Genomic DNA, 14,599 nt, shown 5'->3' with positions numbered 1-14,599 from the left:
ATTAAATATACACCCACTAAAACTGTTGATTCACCGGATTCTCAGCTGCCAAAGAAAGTAGACTAGCTTAGCGTTTGACATTTCCTTTTGGCAGTCATTAGTCCTTAATGTGTCACTGTCTAGAGGCTAAATGGAATAGTTTCCTTTCTACTGTAGTAGATCATTCTCTTGGGCCTAATGAAACCTATCAAAGCCTAAATCCACCCTACAAAAAAGCTGCCAACTGAAAATGTTATAATATGAAAATATTAGGATGATCAAAACACATCTCTCTAAAAGTCCCCTAATCTAGAGTCTGAGCAGTAACTTTCTATACAGGAGCAAACTAAAGGGGAAAAAGCAAACCTTTCCCAAGATCTCTGACATCAGTAACCCACCCACTAACAGGGGAAAACAGGACAGTTTCTAGCCAGTCTTGCTTGTAAAACGATTCTTTAATACCTCTTCATTCCTACCAAGCCCAGAAAATCACCATCCCCTGCACACTAATTTACTCCTCATTCTAAATCTACTATTGTTTCTCCCTTCGCCCACTCCTCAATGCCAATCAATGTCAACCTTGTCTTTCTGTCTTTGTATATTCTATTTAATATAAATAGTTTTATACTTGCTCCAGTGCTTTCCAATACTAAAACAATTTCATGGGACGCCTGGGTGGCTCAGTTGGTTGGGCGACTGCCTTCGGCTCAGGTCATGATCCCGGCGTCCTGGGATCGAGTCCCACATCGGGCTCCTTGCTGGGCAGGGAGCCTGCTTCTCCCTCTGCCTCTGCCTGCCTCTCTGTCTGCCTGTGCTCGCTCGCTCTCACTCCCTCTGTCCCTGACAAATAAATAAATAAAATCTTAAAAAAAAAAAAAAAAAAGTTTTAAAACAATTTCATTTGTGTTTTTTTTTAAACTCCATTGTACCAGTATTAGCTCTTCTAAACCAGATCTCCTCATTCTTATTTTTGCCAACAGAAAGAGTACTAAAAGGAAAAACAAAGAAAGATAATAGTACACAGGATGTTTATATTCAGGCAAGGCTTTCTCTAGCGATAGGGCATGTCTTCATAATCAACAGCAAAAGCAAGGACTCCGAAATCATGTTGACCAACAAAATAGCATTTAAGCCACCAAACACTATACTGAGGCAACTTCTCAATTAATAGGAAATCTCAGAAGACAAATTATCCCAACCCCTCCAGAAAGCCCTGATTACTATAATTTATTAAATTCCACTCAATCAAAATCAGGTGAACAGCAATTTATTTATTTAGCATTACTATTAAATTATATAACAGTCAAGTATATAAGTATATAATATGTAAATAGTCAAGTATATAAGGAAAAAAGTTTCTTACTATACAAAATAGAGCTTTAAGATATGACTCGGGGTTGGGGGCAGGCAATGGTTCTCAGGATGCTTGAGGAACTGGATCACAAATGCCTAAATGATTAATCAATAAACATTTTTGACCTTCTAACAAAAAGTGCTTACTAAGAATGTAGCCAAGAAGACTCCATCACCCACTGAATACACTAGTTCTGGGGTTTTTTGGTTTTGGTTTTTTTGTTTGTGTTTTTGTTTCTGTTTTTCGTTTTTTGGAGAAAGAAGAAATCAAATCTACTGATAAAGGGGTTATTTCCAAGGATACATGCGTACAAGAACCTAAGCACAGCTAGGCAAACAGCCTTAGGAGCAGACATACAGGAACCCTCAGATCCTCTTAGCTGACTGCACCCATCTCCAAACTCAAATACCTGACCCACTCTTACCATCTATGCTGCCTATTTAATTCATAGCTGCTGCTAAACCACAAATTCAACTTGTCATGACCCCTCATAACTCTACCTAATGTCATAATTTCCTGCTTCAGTTCCCACTTACTAATTGCACCATTTTCTCATGCAAATTCTTAAGAGTATCTAACTAGCCTAACAGACAACATAGGTCAGGCTATGAATGGGGGCTGTTGGGGGGGGTGGACACATGGCAGGGAATATGTCCTTAGACATCTAATGTCCAATTAGATATTATTACCCTGGCCTGCTCAAATAACCATAATGATGATGTACACGTCTTTCTTTTTTAACTGAAAAGGGGTTTTCCGAACATATCCAAAAGGATTGAGAATAGTAAATGAACTTCCTTAAGCAACATCATCAAGTTTTAACAACCATCAAACCTCTGCTTTCTCGTTTCATCTATGATAGTGTTATTTTATTGCTGGAATATTTTATTTATTTTAAGAAAAAAAATTTTTAAGAATTTTTTTTTAAGGGCGCCTGGGTGGCTCACTGGGTTAAGCCTCTGCCTTCGGCTCGGGTCATGATCTCAGGGTCCTGGGATCGAGTCCCACATCGGGCTCTCTGCTTGGCGGGGAGCCTGCTTCCTCCTCTCTCTCTCTGCCTACTTGTGATCTCACTCTGTCAAATAAATAAATAAAATCTTAAAAAAAAAAAGAATTCTTTTTTTTAAGATTTTATTTATTTGACAGAGAGACAGTGAGAGGGAACACAAGCAGGGGGAGTGGGAGAGGGAGAAGGAGCCTTCCTGCTGACCAGGGAGCCCAATGCGGGGGCTCGATCCCAGGACCCTGAGTCCATGACCTGAAACTGAAGGCAGAGGCTTAACCCACTGAGCCACCCAGGCACCCCTATTGCTAGAAAACTTTAAAACAAATCCACAACACTGGGTCATTTAATAAGGGATTCTCCTATACAAAGCATTCCTCATAAACCTATGTTCATATCTAAATGTTAAAATCTTGTCAACTCCTCAGAGTTAAAAGAACTAGCACTTACCAAAGCCTCAAATCAAAAATATATAGTTACTGACATTTATCATCATACCCTATAACTAATATAATTCTTGATTCTGAGTGGTTTTAAGAAGATGGGTAATTTTGCACTGGCTTGGGAAATACTAGTCAAAAAAATTAGTTTGATTTTAGCATCTAGAGTTTGCCAAAATGAAAGAGCTGTAGATAGCAAAGAAGAACTAGCCAATGGAGTTAGTTTTAAAAAACACTTATTAGGGGTGCCTGGGTGACTCAGCGGGTTAAGCCGCTGCCTTTGGCTCAGGTCATGATCTCAGGGTCCTGGGATCGAGTCCCGCATCGGGCTCTCTGCTCGGCGGAGAGCCTGCTTCCTCCTCTCTCTCTGCCTGCCTCTCTGCCTGCTTGTGATCTCTCTCTCTGTCAAATAAATAAATAAATAATCTTAAAAAAAAAAAAAAAAACACTTATTAGAAATTTTCAGCTTTAAATTGCTTTTTTTTCTGAATGCTTATAAAATTTAATACAGTTTTGAAAAGGAAAAATCAACAAATGTCCTCCTAACACTTTGAGCCCATTCCCTCAATTAAGAAAATTTAATAGTCTAGGGATGCCTGGGTGGCTCAGTAGATTAAGCACCTGCCTTCAGCTCAGGTCACGATCCCAGGGTCCTGCATCAGGCTTCTCACTCAGTGGGGAGCCTGCCTCTCTCTCTCTCCCCCTGCCTGCTGCTCCCCGTTTGCGTTCTCTCTCCCTCTCTGACCAAAAAAAAAAAAAAACAAAAAAAAACTTTTCTTTAAAAAATAAAAGAAAGAAATTTTAACAGTCTAAGAAAATCCTGTTTTGAAAAAGGGGTGGGGACGAAGGGATCCTTTATCACAACATAAGTCACTAAGGGTACATATATAAACAACCAATTTTTTAAAACCAAAGAATTTTTCCATATATAATGGCTTTATCTATTCTTCACAGTAGAGAATCTTAAAAAAAAAAAAAAAAAGCAGGATAAAGAAATATGCTCTGCTTCCCAGCAATAAGTGTATTTATTATTAAGAGCTTTAAAGACTATAACTGGGTATCACTGATCAAATATTTATGACTTTTCTTATACAGTATTTCAGGTTATTTTATACAAAGGAATAATAAGCAATGTTCATATAGACACAAAACAAGGGCAAGCCAAAACATAAATCTTTTCACTCCTAGAAGAGAAGTTTCATATTTGAGTCTACAAAACCAGTAATTCTCCCTCAAAGTAGAAAGAAGTAATTCAGAACAAGTATGCTCTGGCGTCCAATTTAAGGGACAACTAGCAAGGAAGCCTTGAAATAAGATGCTACACTGCATTCTATTTGGTAGACAATTACAAAATGCAAATTTTTTACAATACCAGAAGTCAGACAATCTGCAACTGGAGTAAACCCAAAACAGGAGGCCAATCATTTAAACACATCTGAAAATAACACTTGTAAGACAATTTACTGCGCAAATGTTATTTTAGTATAAATCACTGAAAGAAAACACCTTTCTTATAGTAGGTCTCCAAATCATGCCATTATGAAAAGATCCCAGTGCCACTTTCAGAGAACGACCAAACAAGATCAGTTCTCAGCAGTCTTTGGTTCTAAATATCCAATGTTGCACTTTAAAATAAAAAAGCTATTTAGTGACTATCAAGCACTTACTTAGCAGTCGTCAGATGTGAACAGAGTCAACCCAAAATAAACAGAAAAAATAAGGACATTCACTCAGAAACATCACAATCTACAGACTTCTACCCTTCTAATTTTATATTAAGACTAAGAAATATGAAAACCAAAGTAACTTTCAAGAAAGCAGGCCTGAAATCAGAGTAAAGTAAATTTCCTAGCACAATAGGCTACACCTGTCTTTGGCAAGGACAGTTTGGAAAGTCAAGAGTATTTGTTAAATACTTTAAGTCCTCTAAAATATGTAATTTAAAAACAAATGTAAGATCACTGGGGAGAAAATATTAAGGTAGAAAGATAAGCCTTAATTTTACATGTTTGTCACATATGAGCATTCTAGATAAACAGGTGACCTCCCAAAACAACTAGTTTGTCACATTTAAACAGGAACTACTTTAAATGAATTTCTTAGTATCAACACATGACAATTTTGCCAAAAGTAAAACCTACTTTTTGGACCAAAAAGAATAAATGAGGAAAAAAGAACTGTGTTACAAATATATCTAAAACAGAGGCACCTGGGTGGCTCAGTGAGTTAAGCCTCTGCCTTCAGCCCCACATCAGGTCCTCTCCTCAGCAGGGAGTCTGCTCCCCGCCCCCCACCACCTGCCTCTCTGCCTACTTGTAATCTCTGTCAAATAAACAAATAAAATCTTTAAAAAAATTTAAAAAGTATCTAAAACAATGACAATTTTCCAGGTGCCTGGGTGCTTCAGTTAAGCGTCTACCTTCGGCACAGGTCATGATCCCAGAGTCCTGGGATCAAGTCCCCAGCATCAGGCTCCTTGCTCAGTGGGGAGTCTGCTTCTCCCTCTCCCTCTGACTGCTACTCCCCCTACTTGTGTGCTCTCTGTCAGATAAATAAATAAAATCTTTAAAAAAAAATTAAAAATAAACACCTATTTTCAAGTGTGTAGCACTTCATACTTGTTTTTTTTTTTTTAAAGATTTTATTTATTTATTTGACAGACAGAGATCACAAGCAGGCAGAGAGGCAGGCAGAGGGAGAGGGAGAAGCAGGCTCCCCACTGAGCGGAGAGCCCGACTCGGGGCTCGATCCCAGGACTCTGGGATCATGACCTGAGCCGAAGGCAGAGGCTTTAACCCACTGAGCCACGCAGGTGCCCCACACTTCATACTTTTATGTGCACATCAAATATGCTATCTATTCGGCCCTCCTCTTCCCTAGTTGAGGAGAGAAAAAGACCCTTCTTGTCTACTATGAGTTAAATCCCTGAACTAAAGATCATGTAGACATGGGGTGGTGCCACTTTGGTTCTTCACTCGGAAGAGAGCAGCAAGGAATGGAGTTGTCACACAAAGCCAGGAAGGACCTGCCACTCTTTAAGAGAAAGAACAGCCTCAGTCTCTGCCTGCACAGATCCCTGTTTACCTGGCTATACTTCATTTACTGCTCTTCTTTTAAGGCATTTTCATATTTTTGCAGTACAACCATCTGTTACCCCATCTTCATGATTTTATTTCATCTTATTTGATTGGTTCTCTGTGCCTTTAAACAAAATCAGGTGGAGGAGCAGCCATTAACAATTCAGTTTTATCTTGAGAAAGCAGCTCTAGGAAGTTACTTAATCAAGCTTAGTAAGTCCTATTGTCTGGAAGCATCAGCTCATTGTCCACGGTCCATGGCATCACATGTGGAAAGTCAGCAGGAGTAGCCCTGGACTAAAACTCAGAAGCCTCCTTTACCTGGGTATTATGACGCCCAAGTTATCCCTACTTCCAGACTGTTTTGAAAATAGGTGGCTGGGTTTTGCTTCTGATTAAGAATAAACCCAATCTACCCTATCACAATAACAGCACCTAAAAACCACGGACAGAATGCACAGAGTAGCAATCTGAGAACTGAAGTGAAAAAGGGCCAAATCCACAATTAGAGCTGTAGTCAACACTCCTCTCTCAGTAATCATTAAGAGCAAGCTGACAACAGACAGATAATAAATAAGCAATGTATGGAAAAACTGAACCAACTGGATCAACCAATACCATCTACCAAATGGATCTAATTGACATTTATTAAAAAATCACTCTATCCAGCAATAACACAATCCACACAATCTTTCCAAAGGAAGACACAACATTCATAAAAGTAGCACGGGTGGGGCGCCTGGGTGGCTCAGTGGGTTAAAGCCTCTGCCTTCGGCTCAGGTCGTGATCCCAGGGTCCTGGGATCGAGCCCCGCATTGGGCTCTCTGCTCGGCAGGGAGCCTGCTTTCTCCTCTCTCTCTCTGCCTGCCTCTCTGCCTACCTGTGATCTCTGTCAAATAAATAAATAAAATCTTAAAAAAAAAAAAAGTAGCACGGGGTCATAAAATGAACTCCAATAAGCAATTTAAAGAAATAAAATGATGTAAAGTATGCTCTTTGGTCATATTCAGTTTTAGTTAAACTAGAAATAAAATAAATGTAACAAAAAAATTTCCATCTAGTTACAAATTAATAACATACTGCCAAATAATCCACTGGTCAGAGGAAGGCTCAAGGAAAAATTTTAAAATGTCTTGAACTAAACAAAAAAGACAATAATGTATGGGATGCAGTCAAAGTAAACCTTATATGAAAATCTGCCCTATGGGGCGCCTGGGTGGCTCAGTGGGTTAAAGCCTCTGCCTTTGGCTCAGGTCATGATCCCGGGGTCTTGGGATCGAGCCCCGCATTGGGCTCTCTGCTCATCAGGGAGCCTGCTTCCGCCTCTCTCTCTGCCTGCTTCTCTACTTGTGATCTCTGTCGAAAGAAAGAAAGAAAGAAAAGAAAAGAAAAGAAAAGAAAAGAAAAGAAAAGAAGAAAGAAAAGAAAGGAAAGGAAGGAAGAGAAAATTTGCCCCAAATCTTTATTAAAAAAAAAAAAAAAAAGAAGAAGAAGAAGAAGGAGGTCTCAAACAGATAACCTGAATTCTCACTTCAAGAAACTAGAGAATAACAGGGCTCCTGGGTGGCTCAGTTGTTAAGTGTCTGCCTTCAGCTCAGGTCCTCATCCCAGGGTCCTGGGTCCTGGGTCCTGGGTCCTGGGATCAGAGTCCCTTATCAGGCTCCTTGTTCAGCAGGGAGCCTGCCTTTCCCTCTTCTCTTCCTGTGGCTCCCCCTGCTTGCACTCTCTCTCTGTGCCAAATGCATAAATAAAATCTAAATAAATAACACCTTAAAAGAAAAAGAAACCTAAAAATCCAAGATGCATGAAACTAAGGGGTCTAAGTTTACTTTTAAACCTTTTCATTATGACCATAGGAAACACTATCCAAGAAATGTGGGGCAAAATATGGAAGAAAATTTATACTGCCTCTCACCCTACCACCTAGTGACAATTACTAATATTGATATATTTAGAGGTTTAATCTTTTAATCCAAAAACATTTTTTGATGTAAAATCTTTTCAAGGCTGCCCAATATCTGAAGAGTATAAAATAATACCAAGGATAGTCTCACAGCCATCTCACGGAGGCTAAAACCTGACCCATCTGCAGCCTGACACTGGGCATGCTTCCATATCTACTCCATCATCCTGATCTCAAGAGACCGTTCCACTATTGCTCCATTAGGCCAGCAGCATTTCATTTAATACATGTGTCTTTCTATCTATAAAAGGTTAAAAACTTGCCTGTTAAATACTGCAATATGCAATGCCTGAGTAGCACACACGAAAGAAACGTGAACCTCTCCAAAAGCAACACAAAATATAACTTGAGGAGAAGGTCCTCCTCAGTGTTAAGAAGGTCTTTTAAATCTCTCACTTCCCATTGTGAGAAAAATCAATATTTGACAAATAAGATTTCCAAATTAAATAAATGCTGCTCCATCGATAGAAACAAGTCTTACACGTGCTCAAATTCTGCATTCAATGCAACATCTATTTATGTCTAAATTCTCCCAAATATGCTAGGCAGCTCACAGAAAAGCTTACATTAACAAATCAATAAAAATCATATCCAAGCACCGCTATAGAACTGTGGTCTAGCAATACAGGTGAAAGTTTATTACAGGAAACCCACAGGTTCAAACAAAGATGTAAATCAAAGCATATTGTAAAACAAAACTCAGCCACAGGGCGCCTGGGTGGCTCAGTGAAGCCTCTGCCTTCAGCTCAGGTCATGATCTCAGGGTCCTGGGATCGAGCCCCGCAATTGAGCCCCACAATCCAGCTCTCTGCTCAGCAGGGAGCCTGCTTCCCCGCATCCCCGCCTGCCTCTCTGCCTACTTGTGATCTCTCTGTGTCAAATAAATAAAGTCTTTAAAAAAAAAAAAAAAACTCAGCCACATAGCTGCACATCACAGAGGCAAATGAAACATCTATGACACTCAACATCAGAAAGTGTAGCTTGGGAAGACACTGTAAAAAGCTTTCCTGCTTGGCTCACTTCGAACAGATATATCAGACCTGGGTTTATCGGGTTTATCTTATTTAGGGTGGAGTATTTAATTTCAGAATAGTCATTTATAAAGTAGTACAGTGGAAAGCTCTGCAGCCATTAACAATAATGATATAAAACCGCATTTGCTGTAGTAAAGATGCACAATGATAAATGTACTGAGAGCTCAGACTTTCAGGACAGAAATCTCCGCTGAATGTGTATGTATTTTTGAGCAAATAACAACTCAATATGGGTTATTATGGCAGTAAACCAGGTAAAAACATTTGTCTTTTAGGGCAATGGCTGGCATATGGTACAGAGTAAAACAGTACAAATAATCCTTATTTTTACTGTTAATAATAGAAGAAATGGTAAGGTAAGAATTGATATGTGTGTGTATGTACATATGCATACATATGCGTACACACATACACACATATGCACAAAGTATAGAATACGTGGTAGGATTACATGTGATCTATAACGAACTTAGAATTATAATCAGAAAAAAAGTAAGCTATTCTAATTTTGAATATAAGAAATGCAGCTACAAAATAATGTAGTAGCAAGCTCTGTGAAGACTCCTTCAAAGGCTGGGAAGCTCTGGATATGCTAAAGTGATTCCAGGAAGGCATCTGCAAAACTGAGAAGAGATTAGCATCCAAATTAAGTGCTTCCCTTCACTCAAAGTAAGTGAATATTAAATGCATCCTATTCATACATTCCATATCAAACTATTAACCAAATCAAATAAAAATTTTATGTCTGCTATATTAACATAATCAAACCCCTCAAATACATACCCAGTGCAACACAAAAACAAAAAAAAATGCACTCTTCTTTTAGGATCCTACTACCAACGCATCCAATGTTTTTGAGGCAAGAACAAAGATAAAATTTATCTTTAAGCAACATCATCATCACCAGGTTCTAAACTGTACCAATTTTCTTCTGTCTAAAACTATACTTTAAGGTATAAAAAAATACAAGCTATGATAGTTACCATGTAACAGATATGCTACCATTTTGGACATTCAATGAGGAGGTTGAACTTTTTTATTTACTCACCTTTGCTGGCTGGTTACTCAGAAGTCAGAACTACCCAAGAGATATACAATGTGACCAAGTAACAAAAACTACATATACTTTTAAACATTCTAGTAGAGGTAAATAAACAGGTAAAAAATAAGTTTAAGAAGAGATTATATTTAACCATATTCCCATCCTTTTCTGTGTACTCAGTCTTTGAAATAATGGCAAGGAGTTTACACTTATAACACATCTCAGTTTAAACCAGTTACATTTCAGGTACTTGACAGCCACATTTGGCTACTGGCTACCACACTGGATGGCACAGAGCTACAGCTACTCAAGCCCAAAACCTGTGCTTGTCATCAATCCTAAATCCTGACTCCAGTCAGTCAACACAAGACCATAAACCATTGACCAACACTGCTCAGGACAAAACCAAATGGAACTCATTTCAAAGGCTGAGGGTCTTCTCTATTTCAGATACTTGTTAAGTGTTTTCAGATGTGGGGAATAAGGGGTAGGAAGGAGGAGTTTGGTTTATCAATTTTTTGAGAGGTCAGGGGGCTTGAAGATGAGTGTGGTAACAGAAACAAGCATGGTCACAGTAAATTCTATTACTGGGAAAACAGCTCAAAGCACATGCTCTAATAAAAGGAAAAAGGAACATATTGACAATCAGCACATCCCTCAGCAGAATGAAGAGTGTGAAATATAGAATTCAACTGCATAAAGTACAAGGCTCTTCAGAATGTTGTTTTTCACTGGCATTGAAATAACTTCAGAGAACATTCTAACATACAAGTGAGCTCCAAAGGCAGCTATGTATTTAAGAAATTAAAAATTTAACCCATTAACCTCTCAGCTTGTTCTAACGCATTAATGTAACGGTTTGAACCCTAATTATATAAATATTTTGTTTATATGCAGGGAACAGTAAGAGGGTTAAAATTATTTTAAAATAAAATTAAAAAAAAAAAAAACACAAAACACTACATACAAGAAAGGGAAACTAACTGGAATGCCTATTCCTAAATGTTAATATTGGTGGTTCAGTAATTTAATGCATATGTATGACTTTCAATTATGAAAAAATAAAGTGGTAACAATTCTTTTTCAACTTCAATTACATTTCAATTTCAATCCATTCACTTTTAAGCCTTTTAAGATTACGACACCCATCCAAGCTGTTTTTCTTTTTCTAGAACCCTTCCAGGAGTACCCGTAAGCGGACAGAGCAGGAACAAATTAGACTTAACCACAATAACCACACTGCATTTCAAGGAAACCTGAAAGTCATTTGTGGAACTACAAAGATCCACTGAATGTCAAAAGACCTCTATTGTCATGCATCTGAGGCATTTCCATAATGTTCTGAAAGTAGGGGTCAAATGTATTACTTTTAGCATCAATATCTCTTAGCTCTCTGTACAGTAAGTTAGCAGTCCAGCCAAGACTAACCTCCTACTCTTTAAACCACAACGCAAACAGGAGCATTAAGTCTGTTGCCCTCCTGGCCCTTGAAGCCTTTAAAAAGAAGTTTGGCTCTCACCTGATGAATCAAATTTAACTCTACTGTGACGCAGGACACCACTTTCCCTCACTGCCTATTTCAGAGTACTTGGCTTGTTTTTTTTTTCTACAAACGTCATTATATACTGAGAGATCTAAAGGAATTAGTGGTAAACCCCCCATGGTCTCCTTCCCTATAACCTTCTAGAATGTAAGGCCATAAGGGCAAGGATCTTTTGATTTTTTTCCACTAATATTCCTAGCACCCTGAATATACAAAATTGTCTATTTCATTCATCCCATGTCAGCATGAGCTAGTCTGTAAAGCAATCATTCACACAATACCACTTCTAGTATTATAACAATGCCTGAAAGTATTTTTTTAAATAGGTCCTGTCATTCATTCATTCATTTTAGAGAGGGAGTGCGGAGGGGCAGAGATAGAAGGAGGGAGAATCTTTTTTTTTTTAAGATTTTTATTTATTTACTTGACAGACAGAGATCACCAGTAGGCAGAGAGGCACACAGAAAGAGAGAGGAGGAAGCAGGCTCCCCGCTGAGCAGACAGCCCAATGTGGGTCTGGATCCCAGGATCATGGGATCATCACTGGGATCATGACCTGAGCGGAAGGCAGAGGCCTTAACCCACTGAGCCACCCAGGCGCCTGGGAGGGAGAATCTTAAGCAGACTCCAAGCTCAGTCACCCAGATGCCCCAGTTCCTGCCTTTTATAAGTTTAAACACAGTTGCAGAAATTATATGGATAAAGAAAATACAAGTAAGAACAATTCAAGGAAGTCAACAATTACATACAAAACTTCATGAAGCAAAAAAATAATGCAAGATGGTGCAGTCTGAAAGAGCCTTCAGCAAATGGATGGAGGAAAAAAATGTGAGCCTTTAAGCAAGAGCAGGTTAAGGTTCAAGAAGTAGGAAGAGAATCTGAAACACAGAATGAACTATGTCCTACTGAAGATATGAGCACAGACTTGCCTAAGCAAGCAGAACAGACCAGACAACAACAAAAAAAAGTATGTAGACCCTAGAATAAAGCAATGGCAGTAGAGACAGTAGGGACAAATGCAATAAAACACCAGAGGAGTTTGTCCACTTGAACCACATGATGGAATCACCTGAGGAACTTAAAAAAAAAAAAAAAATACTGTCACCTGGGAGTGCCAAGCAACCAAGAGCACACTTGCCATTTTTAGTTAAAATATCTCAGATCCAGCATCTGTTACACTCTCACTTCAAAAAAAAGTTCTGATACTCACATTGCCCATGTACTCTGAGAGCAGGTCCTGAAGGGCCTGGCGTACAGCATTACACTCAGCCACAATTCTCTCACGCCGGTCATCACGCGTGCACGACGAGTCGGCCATCAAGGCAGCCCCACTAATGATGCTTTCTAGGCGCTCCTCCAGGGAAGGTCTAAAGCGCTCCTCACTGAAGCTCAAGGGGTCCACAATGATTTGTTTCTGCAGAGAAAGTGTTAACTGAATCTTAGTGCTGATCATGTTCACTCCATTATTAACGAAGGTGAGCAAAATGTTGATCAGGACCATCAAGATTTAATACAAATATTCCAATGCCTAAAATAAAGTTACACTTTTTGTTAGATTCTCAAAGAAGGCACTGCAAGCAATACTATCCAGCTGAATGGGGCTTCAGTAAGACACCATACCACAAAATGCAAACACAAGTATGTCAGCATTAAAATCATGTTCACACTACTGAATCTGAACATCTAACATGTCAGCCTCTACAGTATTAGTAAAATGATAATTGTAAGGAAATAAGTTAGCTCTTTTCCTTTTCTATATACAGAGTATAAAACTGCTACATGACATGAGCGGAACTGTTTCACAGCAAAATAAAACCAGTAAAAACAGACAGACTTCTGTCCTCAGTTTCAGAAAGGAATGCATTTATAATCAATTCCATTCTATTTTCCTCATCGTATACATCTACCAAATTTTACAGATAATACAGTCTCATACTCATCCTATTAGGTCCAAATTAGAGACTCTCTCTGCTTAAAGACTTCAAGGTAATCCGTAAGACATATAAACAATCCATTCCAAGAAAGCTACTCTGTGAGGTATAACTGCCCCCAGTAAGAATAAAACCTTCCTGTCTCTTCACTCCCATGACTCCACTTAAACCCATCTTTACCAGTGGTGAGTGAGGACAGGTCACAAGTGAGCTTTAGGTACAAGGGCAAACATCAATACCCCCAGGACAGCAGCTACTGGCCTCCCTACAACTTTTCCGTTTAATACAATTTATCCTCACACTGCTAAATGTCTGTGCAAATACCGTGTCTTTAATTTTTCTTTATGGCGACTATTCTTACTGATTTCAAGTTAAATGCCAAGTTTTTTCTTTTAAAAAAGCTTGCCCTTTCCAGTAAGTATACATTTCTTCTTTCCATTCCCAAGAACCCTCAGTTTCAAAATTGAACATGCAAGGCCTCCAGTTCATTATTAACCTACACATTTTAGCTGACTATTTTTCTTACCAGATTAAGTTATTACAGGATTTCTCTGGTTGGGGCGCCTGGGTGGCTTGGTCAATTGTCTGCTTTTGGCTCGGGTCATGATCCCAGAGTCCTGGGATTGAGCCCTCCACTGAGCTCCCTGTTCAGTGGGAAGTCTACTTCTCCCTCTGACCCTACCCCCTCTCATGCTCTCTAATAAATAAATAAAATCTTAAAAAAAAAAAAAAAGATTTTTCTTGTTAAAACTGAACACACAGGGGAGCTTGGGTGGCTCAGTGTATTATCTCTGCCTTGGGCTCAGGTCATGATCCCAGGGTCCTGGGATCGAGCTCCGCATCGGGCTCTCTGCTCAGCAGGGAGCCTGCTTTCCCCCTCCTTCCCCCCCACTCTCTCTGCCTGCCTCTCTGCGTACTTGTGATCTCTTTCTGTCAAATAAATAAATAAAGTTCCTTGGGGGGGGGGGGGACCCAAACACACAATGCCTTCTGACCAGTAAGAATGAGGAATAAATGGTTACAGAATGTTAAGTCATTAAGCTGCAATGGGCCTGCAATCACTTCATCCAACCCCCTCATTTTACGAAGTCTCACTCTAGTCCTAAGAGGTTACGTAGCCCCTGACAATTACAACTCAAATCAGGGCAAAATGTAATCCCTAATGCCTTCAAAGAGGCCCAATACCTAAGACTGCCAAATCTGGGTGGAGTGGAAAAAGGGGTCACTAAATTT

General features: G+C 39.2%; 1 protein-coding gene across 2 annotated transcripts in view; it reads right to left on the bottom strand.

Annotated features, from left to right (window-relative positions):
- CTNNA1 (catenin alpha 1) overlaps positions 1-14,599 on the bottom strand; it is a 181,176-nt gene that overhangs the window by 98,259 nt on the left and 68,318 nt on the right. For both annotated transcript variants that reach the window (XM_047729759.1, XM_047729760.1), the window contains exon 7: positions 12,646-12,849. In XM_047729759.1, coding sequence (XP_047585715.1) covers positions 12,646-12,849 — 204 coding nt within the window. The remainder of the gene's footprint in view (positions 1-12,645; positions 12,850-14,599) is intronic.

The sequence above is a fragment of the Lutra lutra genome, chromosome 5 (genome assembly GCF_902655055.1).
Source record: "Lutra lutra chromosome 5, mLutLut1.2, whole genome shotgun sequence".
Taxonomy (NCBI): domain Eukaryota; kingdom Metazoa; phylum Chordata; class Mammalia; order Carnivora; family Mustelidae; genus Lutra; species Lutra lutra.
This window is presented reverse-complemented; position numbering and strand designations above follow the sequence as displayed.